Source organism: Diaphorina citri, unplaced genomic scaffold (genome assembly GCF_000475195.1).
Source record: "Diaphorina citri unplaced genomic scaffold, Diaci psyllid genome assembly version 1.1 scaffold29, whole genome shotgun sequence".
In the NCBI taxonomy this organism is placed as follows: domain Eukaryota; kingdom Metazoa; phylum Arthropoda; class Insecta; order Hemiptera; family Psyllidae; genus Diaphorina; species Diaphorina citri.
Genome location: NW_007377467.1, coordinates 354,423 through 371,624, shown reverse-complemented (window position 1 = coordinate 371,624; position 17,202 = coordinate 354,423). Strand labels below are relative to the sequence as shown.

Genomic DNA, 17,202 nt, shown 5'->3' with positions numbered 1-17,202 from the left:
CACGTAGCACCATTAGGAACGATCTTAGATGATACGCGGATTCCAGTTAGATATTGGGTAATAATACACAACTAACTTGTACGTACAGTTGATTCAAATAGTATGATATTATGGGGTCAGAAAATTACTCAATTAAATTAATTATTACAAATATTCCTTGTATGCTGATGCGTGACGATTATAAAACAGTAAATCAGAAAATTACTCAATTAAATTAATTATTACAAATATTCCTTGTATGCTGATGCGTGACGATTATAAAACAGTAAAGTAGGTAGGTAGGTACTTACTTTCGCTTGTTTAAGAAGCTCCTCAGTTCATCTCATATGGAATTTATGCATCGCAAATATTGTTTTAAAAAGCCTCTTACTTCTACATGTTTGAATCAGCTGTTGCTATCGGAATTATTGTTCAGATTGCAGCAGATTGCTGCAAAAATATTGCAGCAAGATGCCAATGTACATTCACTTGGAACAAACTGTAGGTATGCTTTGTCTTCGCAATATTATGTTATACTTACTTGCTCAGTGGAGGAATGAATGAAATAATAAAGTTACAAAGTCTTCGATACTGTACATAAATGAAGATATTTAGCTCAAAACTGATGGGATTCACAAAGGAACTCCGCAGTTCCAACAGGGTCCTAATAAACTGGTTACCTATCCGTTTTTAGGCATGCTTTAGAAATAGGGCATAGAAATACTGTAAAGTTAATAAGGGTGATGGTTGTTGGGTACCTTTTTTTCAACTAACCTTTTTTGTAAATCAAGTGAAACCTTTTTGTTGAATTAAGTGAAAGAATTCCATTGACCAAGATGAACCTTCGTATGCTTGTACTTGCCCGTAACTAATAGAGACCTAATTTTCATGTTGAAATCCTAGTCTTTTTGTTATTACCCGTTTTAAATTTCAAAGAATAATTAATTGGAACAACATGTTTAATGGTTTCTGTAAATGTATGGCAAAATAAGGCTTTTTAGCCTTTTTATGGAATTTTTCCAAATTTTGCTAAAATATGGCAAAATAGTATAGCGCCATGGCAATATGGCATTTGAACTTCCTTGCTATTTATGATTGCATAATGATTTTTTCCGTCAGTCTGGTAGTAGGTACAGAGAAAATTCTGAAATATGTACCTAGGTACCTACATTACACGGTGCTTATGATGATTATCTATTTATGACTATATACCAAAATGCCGTGCGCCCAATTATGGTGAAGGCCCGCCCTGTTGGGTACAGGATACCTAGTAAGTACCTACCTACCTACTTTACTGTTTTATAATCGTCACGCATCAGCATACAAGGAATATTTGTAATAATTAATTTAATTGAGTAATTTTCTGATAACAGCTGTAATAACAATTAGATGTGATAATAAATTGTAAGGTGTTGTTCAGGTGTAAAAGATAATACATATAGGATTTGCTTCCTTGAGTAGGCACTTCGGAAATCAAACTTTGCCACACGAAAAGTAAGTCCTTGCCAAAATGATATGGAGGTATACACCGGAAACTTTGAAGTTCAGAATACCAACCAAAAGAAATCAATCTAGCTTAATTTGAAATTCATCGAAAAAAAGTTGGCACTTCTTGGCACATTCATTATTTGAGAAACTTTCATTACCTACTTAAGAGTTGATTATTATGAGTGCCAATATTATTGGCTGATATGAGCTTCTTTTAGCTACAAAGTAAATGTTGCTACAACTTAATACATGTAAAAATGCACGTGTATATACTTAGGAAACAGATGAGAAACTTTCATTACCTACTTAATAGTTGATTATTATGAGTGCCAATATTATTGGCTGATATGAGCTTCTTTTAGCTACAAAGTAAGTAAATGTTGCTACAACTTAATACATGTAAAAATGCACGTGTATATACTTAGGAAACAGTTGGTTTCTGTCCATCTTAATTGAATATCTCAAAGTAGGTAGGAAAAAACTATGGAAAAGTCTAAAAAGAGAGAGATTAAAAAATGTTATACATAACTAACTATATCTTCCTACCAGACTCTCCTGAATGAAGAAGATAGTAACTGAAGACGACTGACTTCCAATATACCTAATATTATAGTGACCATGAAATTGCTGAGAAGATCCCGAGAGAGGTCACTGACTTGTAAAATTTTGACTAGTTTAAGGTCAACTTTTGATGTACTCGTAATTTTTGAGCGTTGAAAAAACAGCTCAGTAAATTTTATTTGAATGTACCTACCTACCTAGGTACTTTCATTGGAAATTTCTGTCATTTTTTTTCTAACTTTCTTTTAAAATTCTTTCTTTCTAGACACCGACTTGTTTTGTGGTAAAATGGCTTTACTCAATTATCCATGGAAATTGATTGGCGAGATAAGTTCAAAGATATAGGGACAATCGGTCCCAAGTAGGTATAATCCTAAGAATCTAAATTGCTATTCCTACTTATAGCAATCTAATAATAAGATCAAAACTTCATAAAGTTGTGCCTTGCGGTTATTTTTCATTTTTCCAGTCCACTCTGACTAACTATTTCAATATGAGCCATTGTTTATTTTATAGGTATACACCATGTCATGTTCATGTATTGAACTAGTTCAATTTTACTGTACAATACAAATACTACTAGCTGTTTCATTTTCAGGGTCGCATTATAGTAGGTACTCTCTTTTGATTTTTTGCTTAGCTGTGAGTAGTCATTGGTTGTTTTTGATTTGTAAATATTCCATGTAAGGTACTGGTCAGATGACCGAGTACCTACAACACAGATGCTTTCTGCGCCAAGAAATTCCACTCTCGCTTTGGCACAGGTAAAAGAATCTTCTGAAGCTTTTAAAAGTTGCTTTGGTATACGTAACTTCGAGTCTTGCAAGATCCAAGATCGAACTTCGGTGTTTGGCATCCAGAAAATAGTTCCACAGGGGTTTAAATAAAATTGTGTATGCCACAATCAAATGCCTAAAAGAGCTATTTCAACTTTGGTTTTATTTTGCTTACCTATTTGTTGTATTATGTTTTCGTTTTCCTTTGTCAAAGCAAGTTTTCCTAATTACGAAATTCATTACGTAAACTCATGTCATATTTATGTTTTTACTAACCTCAGTAGACATCGTTCTCGCCATGATTGATGTGCATTTTTGACAAACCCTTTTGCTGACTGACTCTGATGTTGTATGAGAGTGCTCTGATGTTATCCAAGATATTCCTGGATTCTGATATCCGGTTATTGCGTTGAACATATTTATAACATACGTATATTATACGGAATAGGAATGTGTAGAGAAATAACATGGTTGCTACTCTTACTCTTAACCCTTGGATACGTACACGTTCACAAGAGGAAACAGAAGTACCACTAACTGAATTCAAAATGAATAAATTCAACATTTGAAACCTTTCATCATACGTAAAGTAGACATTCCTAATATATCATTGACAACCATGATCAGAACGGAATAGTATTATAGTAGCCGGTTTTAAGTACCATAATCTATAACACTCATTAAGTACATTCACTTTTGTAATTTAATTTAAATAAGTATTATGATGAGCTCTCATCATTGGGTTTGAATTAGAAGTTAGTCAACCTGCGTCTTCCCCTACATCAACTTCCGTCTAACTTTCTAGCCATTCTTACTTCCTAGTTATAGTCAGGTAGGTATCAAAATCTTTTTGCTCCTTTCCCTCCTGCTGTAGTGCATAGACGATTTTACTGTCAAGTGTTGTGGTGGTACAAGTTTAAAGGGCAGTAGGTACTTTGATCACAAAGGTGTCCAAATTCAGATTGCTTTCTTGGGAGGGTGAGTAGTTGAGTACGTAATCTTCGTGGGTAGATGTCTCAGATACTTACACATTTTGTTCTTCTTTTTTTTTTTTTATTTTTGTCTTCTTACGTGGTACCTAATTGTAAAATTGCTAGGAAGAAACTTTGTGATAAAAATAGCAAGAAATAAAGTAAGTAGGTATCTAGCTACCTAATATAACAAAACTACCTGAGAACCAAACGAGATAAGTAGTGTCATTTCAATCTTACTTTATTTCTTCAAGATTCAAAGTCCTTGTTAAACGTCTCACTTTCATTCACTGATATATTGTAGGTATCTAGCTACCTAATATAACAAAACTACCTGAGAACCAAACGAGATAAGTAGTGTCATTTCAATCTTACTTTATTTCTTCAAAATTCAAAGTCCTTGTTAAACGTCTCACTTTCATTCACTGATATATAAGGTACTGAAGGAACGTCAAAAAGTCAGTGACTTGAACATGTACAATCAATAGATAGCTATCACAGCACAATACCATGTCTTTTGTATTACCATGTGTGTTACAAGCCTACTGTGACATGTGTACATACTACCCATGTACAATCAATAGATAGCTATCACAGCACAATACCATGTCTTTTGTATTACCATGTGTGTTACAAGCCTACTGTGACATGTGTACGTATTAAGTATACATTGTTCACTATTCTCTATTTTAATTCACAATATCAATAGATATACTGGAGTGTAGGAGGTACCTATCTATTTCCATGTAGGTATTTCGAATTTTCTATTCACATTCTTCAGAACATGTTATCGTTTAATCACCAAGGGAATGTAGAAACATGTGTAAATGACAGAGCTTTACATGATTCAATCTATTCTGACCATTATTTTCATACTGAGGGTATTGTAAGACAGACAGATCTAATGTATGGATAGAAATAGACTATTCTGAGTAAATGAACGATTTGTGATGATAATGTTACCCTTAGAAAACAATAGCCACAGTAATTAGTGTACACACAGTACTAGTCAATGCTCGACTAGATAGATAACTATACTGTACCTATTTCGCTGAGCGACGAGTCTAGAGGCAAATAGAATTCACAGTTACTTAATGTCATTATCGGAAATCGTATAAGTTTAGTGACGAGCTCAATGCTCGACTAGATAGATAACTATACTGTACCTATTTCGCTGAGCGACGAGTCTAGAGGCAAATAGAATTCACAGTTACTTAATGTTAATGTCATTATCGGAAATCGTATAAGTTTAGTGACGAGCCAAGTTCTAAACGAGATACAACCATGTCAGTAACAGAGAGACAAAATACAATACGTACCTAAGTACATGGGCTATGTGTAACCAATGCAACCTAATGCTTACTCTTATTGAAATGTCTAGAGGAGGTTGAATGGTAGAGAATGCCCAACGCGGCCCAGGCAGTAACGAAGAATGTCCTTTGATTTTATATAAGGTATCTTTAAGTATTCTTCTAGAATTACCTAGGTAATAGCTCCAAGTAAAAATAATACATCAAAAAATCATTCCCCTAAACAAGAGTTTTCTGACGAAACTAATTTTTCCTTTTACTAATTTACCTAGTTTCCTATAGCGTAGTTCGGTGATGGACAGAAATTATTTAACAGAATGAAGGAATGAGCTAATGACCGAAAGATACGAGTTCCAACCCTACTCACTAAGTAGTACAAGAGGATTTTTCTTCTAAACATTTTCAATCTGTCTAAAACCTGATAAAATTTGTCAAGATAACGGAAGAACCAAGAATATAAATTCTCAATATACGAGTAAACATGAATTTTATATTTCCTAACCACCACCTACCTACCCGTTAGAGCAGATCATTAGCATAATACTGTAAATACCAAGACCGAGAACTTGACCAAGACCTAGAGTTATTTTAATTCAACCAAAACCAGAATGTTTTCAAAAAGATGAGTCAGATTTTTTCCCTCTCTCTTTTGATCTCGGTTTTAAAACGAAAAGATTTTTCATTTCTTGGACTATTTATTTTATTAAAAGTACCTATGTATTTCTATTTATAAATTTGATTACATTTCCCCTGCATCCTAATAAAATGCTTTCTTACTTCTCGCGTTGTTATTTCTTCAGTGTTTTTGGCACATCCACCAAATATGTCTCGTTATCATTATCCTCTGAGTATTCTTAGTTCTTGGTGTTCTGAACACATCCACCAAATTAAGGAGCGCTTCGCATCGCCAAGTCAAAAGAGTATCACTTTTCTACAGCATCTTTTAGTTATTCAGTGTTTTTGGCACATCCACCAATTATTTTCCATTACCTTATAACATTATTAGTTTTATGGTGTTTTAGGCACATCCAACAAATATGTTTCATTACTCTCTAGTAGGTAGGTATTCTTAGTTCTTTGGTGTTTTAGGCACATCCACCAAATATGGTTCAGTAGGTACTCTCTAGCATGCTTAGTTCTCTGGTGTTTTTGGCACATCCACCAATTATTAAGCCTTATATCTCTCTAAGAGTTTTGGCATCTCCACTAAATATGGTTCATTACTCCCTACAATACTTAGTTCTCTGGTGTTTTTGGCACATCCACCAATTATTAAGCCTTATATCTCTCTAAGAGTTTTGGCATCTCCACTAAATATGGTTCATTACTCCCTACAATACTTAGTTCTCTGGTGTTTTTGGCACATCCACCAATTATTAAGCCTTATATCTCTCTAAGAGTTTTGGCATCTCCACTAAATATGGTTCATTACTCCCTACAATACTTAGTTCTCTGGTGTTTTTGGCACATCCACCAAATAAATATGTCTCATTGCTAGCGTTCTTAGTTCATTGGTGTTTTTGGCACATTTACAAAAAATTTCTTGTCTATTTTCAACTTTCGAGATCAGAAAAATAGGTATTTAGGTACAGGTAAGTAAATGATCAAAGGACAACTTTGAAATTTAGATACCTACCTACGAGCTACTTATAAATAGAGAGTAATATTTTTTTAACTTACCATCAGTCAGTTTGAAAGACCTATCGCCGGGATCCTTAAAATATGAAACATGACATTTTAGTTGTGTTATCCATGGCGAATTTCTTTTAGAAATGCACTGAACATTCAGGTAAAAACTAAAAATACACCCTACCTAGATACTGGGTAGGTAGGTACCTATCTTAAATCTTATGTTTACAAAACACTTTAGAAATTTTTATGAATGACTAAAAATATAGAAGATATTTACCTAGTAAAATATTTATTTTATTATTTTAAAACTAACAATTTATTATTATTTCAGTATTATTATTTTAATACTAACACTATGAATATTATTTAAGCAGAATTTTTTTAAACTTATTGCACATCTAAAAGGAAAGATACCTAGTAGGTAGGTACGAGCGTAAACTTTAGAGGGAAAAATTAACGAAACATTAATAAAATAATGGTTAAGAAGAAAAAAGTAAGTGAATTACCTTAAATTAATTATTAGACAGGTTACCTAATCTAGTAAAATATCGATAATACTTATTAAATAAATAATTGCTGTTTTTTAATTATAGACAGGTAATAAATTATTTTCACATAGGTACGCACTCGAAACACTTCGGTCGCTAGCAACACGTAAACAAAACAGGTGGTTTGAAATATTTTACATGGGGGCATTCAAATAACGGAATGTTCGTTCACCTCAAGAAGGCTAGGGAAGAGTAGATAGTGTGACTGTTTAGAAAAAAGTATACCCATTTTGTAAATTAGCGGCCATGTTTTAGAAGAGAATTTTTGTAAAAATGTAGGTACCTATGTAGAATGTAGGTAGCTACTAGATATTGGAGTACGAGTTTTTTATTGGTTTGTGGACCTCACTCAAGAAAAGGCAACTATAGGGCCCTCGAAGTTCTGATGTAGCACACACACTCTGATCCAGCATTTGGGATGTCTCATAACATCTACCTACTTAAGTCATGGGTTACATGGGTACTTCTTTCATGCCTTTTTTATAGCACAGTAAAAGACACAAAATTAATCATGTTTAATTATTTTACATACTTCTTCTTTTTTTACATGAAACATATGAGGGAATACGCGCGTTAAACCTAAGCTTAAGAAAACACTTCGTATACAATACACGGTCTTCTACGTACTCGCAATAAGTACGTGTTGTATTTGTGCTGCACTTCAACACAACATCCAGTGCTTCCTAACCTCTTTTTACACAGCAGGGGGTTTTAGCACATCCACTAAACAGTTGAATTTTAGACTAATGTTAATGACATAGGTGAATTGTGTTCTCGCAAATAAACACAAGTAGGTACTTATAGATAAATAGATTATCGATTAATTAAGTGTGGGAATTGTAGTATGAATAGCTATGATCGTGGCTTTCGTTTGTCCACTATGTTTCGATCCACAGAGTCAGTGAGTGCAGCGTTCTTCGGTTCGTCTTTTTCCGGGGTTGTACCAGTTCCAGCAACCAACTTTTTTGGAGGAGGGGAAATGAAGAGAGAGAAAAATATTTAAATAAAAAAAATAAGTAATTTTGAGATATCCTCAAAATTGGCTTCATCTATAAATCAGTGAAACCCTCTGCAATCCAAAGCGGTTTTAGGGAAATTATTACAGCTCTTTAACTGATCCTGTCTTTGTAACCTAGCCTATAGCTTTATAGATATAGTACCTATAACTTTATAGATAGGTACCAGTACCAATAACTTGATCCTATTTCAAGTTGTCTTAGCTCAAAGTTGAATCTGAAGCAGATCATTTCACGATGACATAATAAGTATTACCTACAAGTTTTTATAACTTGTTATGTACTGGGTATACAACGGATCCATTTCTAAACGTTCTACTATAAACATGTAAATAGCTTGATAAATAGGTTTATAAGTAGGTACGTTGACCTGAACTTGGTGTGTGCTCTTGTTTTGAGGTCTGCCTTGGGTACACAGGTCACCGGATTCTTGGAACAAGATACCAATGATACCATGCGAACTTAAATCCTCGAACATGTAAATAGCTTGATAAATAGGTTTATAAGTAGGTACGTTGACCTGAACTTGGTGTGTGCTCTTGTTTTGAGGTCTGCCTTGGGCACACAGGTCACCGGATTCTTGGAACAAGATACCAATGATACCATGCGAACTTAAATCCTCATATTACGTACGAATGTCGGTAACAATTATGCCGAAATATTTAGAGCAGAGTAGCAGACTTCAACTAAGTCATCAGGGGATGGAATTCAAGATAATTGATATGCTTCCATCATTAGTAAATTTGCGACATCCACTAATACAATGCATAGGTAAAATTGAAAATTTCTTTCTAATCATCAGTAAATTTAACACATCCACTAACATGAAGGTAATTGCATTGAAGATTTCTTTCCATTATCAGTAAATTTGTCACATCCACTGATATGTAGGTAATTGAACATTTCTTCTTTCTAATCAACAGTAAATTTGTCACATCCACTAATATGTAATTGAATCTTTGGATGATAATGGCTATGTAATTTTTCTACTTTTTTCAGTTTCTCACAAATGCATCGGAGAATGCCGTTTTCTCCCCGTTCGGACTGGCAAACAATCTTGCCATGATGTGGGACGCAGCAGGCACAGGGAAAGCGTCAGAGGAGATACTGAAAGCCTTCCGATTGGATAACTATCCTAGTCGGCAATATCTAAGGAAGGGCTTCCAGACAGTCATCAGTCAATTTGAGGTAAAATCGGTGGCGGATCGGTCAATTTTAGGAGAAATCAATGGTCAGTTTTAGACCTTTTCTAATTATTTTATACCTACAACAAGTTTATTGCAGTTGTCACTTTTCCAATAAGAATCTTCTTTCTTGATACTGCGCAGAGTCCGAGGTTCGAGAGTATAGTTTAAAAATACGAACATGATCGCATAGACTAGGTACATGCTATGGAAGATATCAGAAAATAACACATAACATATCCTAGAAGATATTGAACATTTGGCTCGAGGTCGAATAAGAGTAATTGGTCTTTTCTTGATAAACTCATGAGTTTGAGGAGGGACTTGGGGCATTAGTTGTAGGGGCAAATAGCCCTAAAAGATAAGCTTTTACGAATCAGGGGAACACGAAAATATATAAAATTTACATTCGAAGAGACTACAAATCATCTTTTTTATTTTCTTACGTTCTAAAAGCTTTCTAAGGCGAGCCATTCACGATCAGTTTTAACTGTCAGTTCAAGTATCTTCAGTTAAAAATATAAAATTTTTATAATCCTCAGTTTAGACCATCAGTTCAATCGAACTGTCAGTTCACCGCCATTCACGATCAGTTTTAACTGACAGTTCAAACTGTCAGTTAAAACTGTCAGTTAAAACTGATCGTGAATGGCTGGCCTCAGTCTTCTAGCCAAGAGTAAGGGAAGATTAAGTTTAGACTTAAATGTTGATGTACTTTTATTCCTGGAGATTCCTTTAGTGCCTGCGATTCCTGGAGAACTTGAAGTCTAATAATCGTTGTCCTCTTATAACGTATCTCGTCATGCTATGATTTCAGATGACGTTAAATATGCTAACGCTCCCAACCTCTCAAGAGCTAGTGAGATCCATGCTGACGACAGAACAGAAAGAAGGAAAAGGCGAAAGAGAGGCTCTTCAGATCCTCTGAAGTTGACGTTTGACAGACCTTTCCTCTTTTTCATAACACATAGACCATCCCGAGTGGTCCTTATTGCAGGACAGGTTGTGATTCCTTATCAACTGCCGTATGTCAATCCTGGGAAGACCCTGTGAAAGTGTTGCCTTTCTGTTTATGCCAGATGTGATTTAGGTGGACAAATGTTATCAGGACAATAATGCTGCTCAGAAATGTATTAAATAATAAATTTAAATACTGGATAAAAAGGAAGGTAATGTCGAATTATCTCAGAATAATACTCCAAAGCTGTAGATTTGAAAGTCGTATTGGATATTTAAAAACCTTGATCAAATCCGTTAGCATTTTCCTTGTTATTATGTAGGTAAGATTGGAATCCAAATCCAGCCAAGGTAGTAGTAGTTCTAAACGAGATCCATTCTAGTTTACATAATATGCACCTACGTCAGCTCCCATGGCGTAGTGGTCACTGCGCTCGCCTTGCACGCGGGACACCCGGGTTCGATTCCCGGCGGAGTCAAAAAATTTGTATCATGCAAATTTTTTTTTGAAAAAAAAAAAAAAAAAAAAAAAAAAAAAAAAAAAAAAGGAGATCCATTAGGGTAACTTTAGCTATGTATTCTTAAGGAGGTAGGCACTTGACTATTTTACTTGATTTTATTTGATTTCTTTACCAAATTGATGATCATTGTGATTCAAACCAACTTGTAGATACCTACGTTTTATTAGGTGCCGCTGACGTCTTGAATTTAAATCTAGTGTTTTGCTAAAACAATGTCAATAAGACTGGCAATCATGTACCCATCACACAGGTACATAACTATATACAGAACGAACAGATACTAGTACATACAGACCAAATTTGGTTTCAGGAAAGAAATAAATAGTAAAACCTATAAATAGATTACAGTCTGGATATGTTGACATTAGACCTGATATTATTAAAATACTTAATTATTATTATAATAATATATAATGTTACGTAGTTATAAAAAAAAAGACAAGATAAACAATATCTCGAAGTCAGTAGGAATATATCAATTAATATTATAAAATTATGAACAATATCAATATGAATATTATAAAATTCAATTCATACTAATAAAAAATCCAAAGATTGGGCCCCTTTTAAAAATGATTAGGTACATACCTCTTGTCGCCCATCGTTTTCCTCGTCTGTAAGTACTGGTTTTCGAGTTGTAGGGCTCAACAGTCACTTGAGGCTTACTGCTTTTCTTGATAAAAGTCAGCTCCGGCTTGCTCACTTTTGTGCTTGAAGTTTGAAAAGTTTTAATAATTCCTGCGTTGTCAGCTTGGTCATTTACTTGCGGCTTACTGATGGTTTTTACGATTGAAATTTGGCGGGTAAATTCCGGTGCTCTAGTTTTCTGGATGAAAGTCAGTTCCGGCTTACTAGTTTTTGTGCTGTAAGTGTCTAGAGTCAGTCCTTCCCGCTCACTGATGTGTTTTATTAAAGAAGATTGGCGGATGAATTCCGGCTTACTAGTTTTTGTGCTGGAAGTTTGTACTGTCTTAATAGATTCCGTGCTGAAAGCTTGTCCACTTATTTCCGGCTTACTGGTTTTCACATTAGAGGTTTGGAAAGTCACTACTTCCGGCTTACTGATGGCTTTTACAAAAGAAGATTGGCGGATTACTTCCGGCTTACTAGTTTTTGTGCTGGAAGTTTGCACTGTCTTAATAGTTTCTGTGCTGAAAGCTTGGCCACTTACTTCCTGCTCACTCATGCTTTTTATTAAATAAGATTGGCGGATCACTCCCGGCTTACCGATGGATTTTACGAAAGAAGATTGGCGGGTGAATTCCGGCTTACTAGATTTTGTGCTGAAAGTTTGGATAGTCTTAGTTTCTGTGCTGTTAGCTTGGCCACTTACTTCCGGCTTACTGATGGTTTTAACGAAAGAAGATTGGCGGATCACTTCCGGCTTACTGGTTTTCGTACTGGAAGTTTGTAGAGTCAGTCCTTCCTGCTCACTCATGTTTCTTATTAGAGAAGATTGGCGGATCACTCCCGGTTTACTGGTCTTCACGTTAGAGGTCTGGAAAGTCACTAATTCCGGCTTACTGATGGTCTTAACAAAGGAAGATTGGCGGATCACTTCCGGCTTACTGGTGGTTTTTACGAAAGAAGATTGGCGGGCGATTTCTGGCTTACTAGTTTTTGTGCTGGAAGTTTGGACTGTCTTAGTTTCTGTGGTGAAAGCTTGTCCACTTATTTCCGGCTTACTGATGGTTTTAACAAAGGAAGTTTGACGGGGCACTTCCGGTGCCTTGGTTTTTGTGCTAGAAGATTGGACAGTCTTAATGGTTTCTGTTCTGAAAGCTGATCCACTTACTACCGGCTTACTGATAGTTTTTATGAAGGAAGATTGACGGGGCACTTCCGGTGCTCTTGTCTTTGTGTTGGAAGTTAGTCCTTTCTTTATACTTTCTGGCCAAACACCACTTACTTCCGGCTTACTGGTGGTTTTTACGAAGGAAGTTTGGCGGGTGAATTCTGGCTTACTAGTTTTTGTGGTGGAAGTTTGGACAGTCTTAATAGTCTCTTTAATATAAGCTTGACCACTTATTTCTGGCTTGTTGATGGTTTTCACGAAAGAAGATTGGCGGATCACATCCGGCTTACTGGTTTTTACGTTTGAAGTTTCAAGAGTCACTATTTCTGGCTTACTGTCTTAATAGTCTCTTTAATATAAGCTTGACCACTTATTTCTGGCTTGTTGATGGTTTTCACGAAAGAAGATTGGCGGATCACATCCGGTTTACTGGTTTTTACGTTTGAAGTTTCAAGAGTCACTATTTCTGGCTTACTAATGGGCTTGACGCTGGAAGTGTGGATAGTCACTACTTCCGGCTTGCTGATAGTTTTCGTGCTAAAAGTATGAAGAGTAATTTCTGGCTTATTGATTTTCCCACTAAAACTTTTGATATCTACTTCCGGCTTAGTGGTTTTTTCACCGTAAGTGTATACAGTCAACTCGGGCTTATTGAGAGATTTTGCGCTGGAAGTTTGAAAAGTATCATCCAGCTTACTGATTTTCGAACTTGAAGTTTGAATAGTCTTACTAGTTTCCGTGCTGTAAGAAGAGATATTCATTTCCGACTTACTAATGGCTTTATCACCGAAAGTGTAAACAGCCAATTCCGGCCTACTGATAGGTTTCGTACTCAAAGTGTAAACAGTCGATTCTGGCTTACTGTGTTTCTCGCCATAAGTGTAGAGAGGCAATTCTGGTTTACTGATTTTCGTGCCGGATGTTTGAATAGACTTACTGGTTTCTGCATTGTAAGCTTGAATATTTAGTGTCAGAACTAGGAATGTAGGATCATAGATAATATACTGAGCTTACACTTAAGTACGGCTACTCTTGGTTACTAACTCTGGCTAAGATCGATCTTAATTAAACAATTTATTAAATAATTTTGTAGTAATAGTAGGTACTTTTCCTTTCTAGTAAGTACTAGTTGTAACTTGCATACGTTTACTAAGGACTAAGAAGTTTTTATAAGGGAATCTATTGAATCCGGCCTACTGATAGGTTTCGTACTCAAAGTGTAAACAGTCGATTCTGGCTTACTGTGTTTCTCGCCATAAGTGTAGAGAGGCAATTCCGGCTTACTGATTTTCGTGCCGGATGTTTGAATAGACTTACTGGTTTCTGCATTGTAAGCTTGAATATTTAGCAAAAGGAAATAGGGAGAAGGAAGGCGTGTGTAGGATAGCCAGAATATAGGAAGAATCATTTTTACATAAAAATGGGGGTTTTGTCATATGCTTCCATCATTAGTAAATTTGCGACATCCACTAATACAATGCATAGGTAAAATTGAAAATTTCTTTCTAATCATCAGTAAATTTAACACATCCACTAACATGAAGGTAATTGCATTGAAGATTTCTTTCCATTATCAGTAAATTTGTCACATCCACTGATATGTAGAATATTTAGCTCTGGCTTACTTATGGTTTTCGCACTGGAAGTTTGGAGAGTCACTTCTGACCTATCGATGGTCCCACCGTAAGTGTAGTTCGATTCCGGCTTACTAATTTTCGTGCTGTAAGTTTGGACAGAGACTTCCGGCTTACTGGTGGTTTTGGTGTTGTAAGTCTGTACATTGACTTCCGGCTTACCGATGGTTTTCGTACTGTAAGTTTGGAAAGTCACTTCCGACTTTTTGGAGACGGTCGACTCCGGCTTACTGATTTTCGAACTGTAAGTTTGGAGAGACGCTTCCGGCTTACTAACGGTTTTCGTTTGGACACTGACGTCCGGCTTAGTGATGGTTTTCGCGCTGGAAGTTTGAATTGTTGATTCCGACTTAGAGGTACTGTAAGTTTCGATAATCTTACTACTTTTCGCACTATAAGTCTGAACACTCACTTCCGGCTTTCGAACACGGTACACGTACGAGTATAGTGTGGACATTTTAAGATTTTATTAACTCACGGAACTTAAAAAACACAAAACAAAACGCGAAATACGATTTTAAACGGAAATTTTCCAAAGCGCTCCATTGGTCTTCGAGTGTAACGTTAATAAAGTGGTACTTGTGTCTGAAGAATAAAAGTGATCTAAGATCTCAGAGCTTGGTAGAAAATTGTTTTTTGGCTTCACCATCTGCTATTGGTTATCTTCCAATACTGTGACTACTGATTAAAATGTTTTTCTTCCAGTGGTAGAACTAAGAACGGACACTGGTTTGATGAGTCATTGGAAGGATTTCAGCAAGTTGTCCGTCTACACTTATCTATCACACAAGCCATCGCACGCGTTCATCTCACGAGGCAAAACTTACAACGTGCCCATGATTCCCTATGTTGGCTTCATACATGCTGGCTACAATGTAAAGATTAGAAGCACCGTAGCCCAGTTGTTCTTTGAGGTTCGTACACTAGAATTTCCTCCATACTTTTATGAGTTTTCTATAATATCTAGGTACATAGTACTGCCGAAGTAGGACATGTATTATACATTGTACCTAGTCTCTTTAACAGCTTTAGCTAAACAGTTGTTGCTCCGCTTTATTATTTTTACAAGTTCGTACACTAGAATTTCCTCCATACTTTTATGAGTTTTCTATAATATCTAGGTACATAGTACTGCCGAAGTAGGACATGTATTATAGTCTCTTTAACAGCTTTAGCTAAACAGTTGTTGCTCCGCTTTATTATTTTTACAGGAATACAGGAAATTCCCTACAATTCTCATCTATAAGAAAGTGGTAACTCAAGTACATATTTTCGATTTTTTGCACCAGTTCCTACGTCTTTTGAGAAGGCCCTCAACAGACGGAGGGGTTAATTATTTTATACCTACAACAAGTTTATTGCAGTTGTCACTTTTCCAATAAGAATCTTCTTTCTTGATACTGCGCAGAGTCCGAGGTCCGAGAGAATAGTTTAAAAATACGAACATGATCGCATAGACTAGGTACATGCTATGGAATAGTATGGAAGATATCAGAAAATAACACATAACATATCTAATAACGAAGAAATATATACGTGCTTGTATTTCAGGAATCCAGTGCATCCTTGATCCTAGTCATGCCTGACATTGAAGATTTCGAATTTGTCAAGGAAAATCTCGACAAGGAAGGGGGCATCATCTCAATCATCGAATCTCAAGCGAAATCCGAAACCGAAGTTCTTCTTCCTCAGCTTACAATGTTGAATAAAAATCTCGAGCTCATCTCGTTTCTGAAAAGGTTTCAAATTCAAACCCTATTCAACGACACAAGAGATTATCAGGTCGAAAAGAATGAGAGTAAGATGAAGAACGAGACGAAATTTAGACCCATGCACGTGACGTCCATTCGAGAGAATGTGTACTTTTCAACATCCTTTGTGGCTGTGAATTCTGTCAGTTCTGTCATCTCTAAATTAGGTAAGTCTAATTTCGTACTACAATACATATTCAGAAACATTAGGTATATTTTTATATCAAGTTTCACAATTTCCTTCAATTTTTCGTACTTCTACAAATCTACACCTTCTAGGGTAGGTTTACCCCTGAATTCTGTCAGTTCTGTCATCTCTAAATTAGGTAAGTCTAATTTCGTACTACAATACATATTCAGAAACATTAGGTATATTTTTATCTCAAGTTTCACAATTTCCTTCAATTTTTCGTACTTCTACAAATCTACACCTTCTAGGGTAGGTTCACCCCCCTCAGTCTTCTAGCCAAGAGTAAGGGAAGATTAAGTTTAGACTTAAATGTTGATGTACTTTTATTCCTGGAGATTCCTTTAGTGTCTGCCATTCCTGGAGAAGTTAAAGTCTAATAATCGTTGTCCTCTTATAACGTATCTCGTCATGCTATGATTTCAGATGACGTTAAATATGCTAACACCCCCAACCTCTCAAGAGCTAGTGAGATCCATGCTGACGACAGAACAGAAAGGAGGAAAAGGCGAAAGAGAGGCTCTTCAGATCCTCTGAAGTTGACGTTTGACAGACCTTTCCTCTTTTTCATAACACATAGACCATCCCGAGTGATCCTTATTGCAGGACAGGTTGTGATTCCTTATCAACTGCCGTATGTCAATCCTGGGAAGACCCTGTGAAATTGTTCCCTTTCTGTTTATGCCAGATGTGATTTAGGTGGACAAATGTTATCAGGACAATAATGCTGTGACTGGCTGTTGCGGGGTCCACTCAGCCTCGTGAGGAAAATGAGTAGCTATGACATATAAATGCACATAGCGACCGGTGCCAGCATGGTAGGTAATCATTGGATTTTAAGGATTATTAGATATTGGGAAAATCTTACAATGCTGCAGTGAGCACCAAAGTT

General features: G+C 35.9%; 1 protein-coding gene and 1 long non-coding RNA gene across 3 annotated transcripts in view; both read left to right on the top strand.

The window, feature by feature from the left end:
* Positions 1-17,121, top strand: part of LOC103510925 — a 48,585-nt gene extending 31,464 nt beyond the window's left edge. For both annotated transcript variants that reach the window (XM_026824861.1, XM_017444834.2), the window contains 3 exons: positions 15,078-15,286; positions 15,924-16,290; positions 16,737-17,121. In XM_026824861.1, the coding sequence (XP_026680662.1) occupies positions 15,078-15,286; positions 15,924-16,290; positions 16,737-16,972 (812 nt within the window). In that variant the 3' untranslated portion in view covers positions 16,973-17,121. The remainder of the gene's footprint in view (positions 1-15,077; positions 15,287-15,923; positions 16,291-16,736) is intronic.
* Positions 1,846-4,291, top strand: LOC113468158. The gene is made up of 3 exons (XR_003392013.1): positions 1,846-1,902; positions 3,333-3,940; positions 4,080-4,291. It is a non-coding gene; the product is annotated as an uncharacterized LOC113468158 (long non-coding RNA).
* Positions 17,122-17,202: the final 81 nt, after the last annotated feature.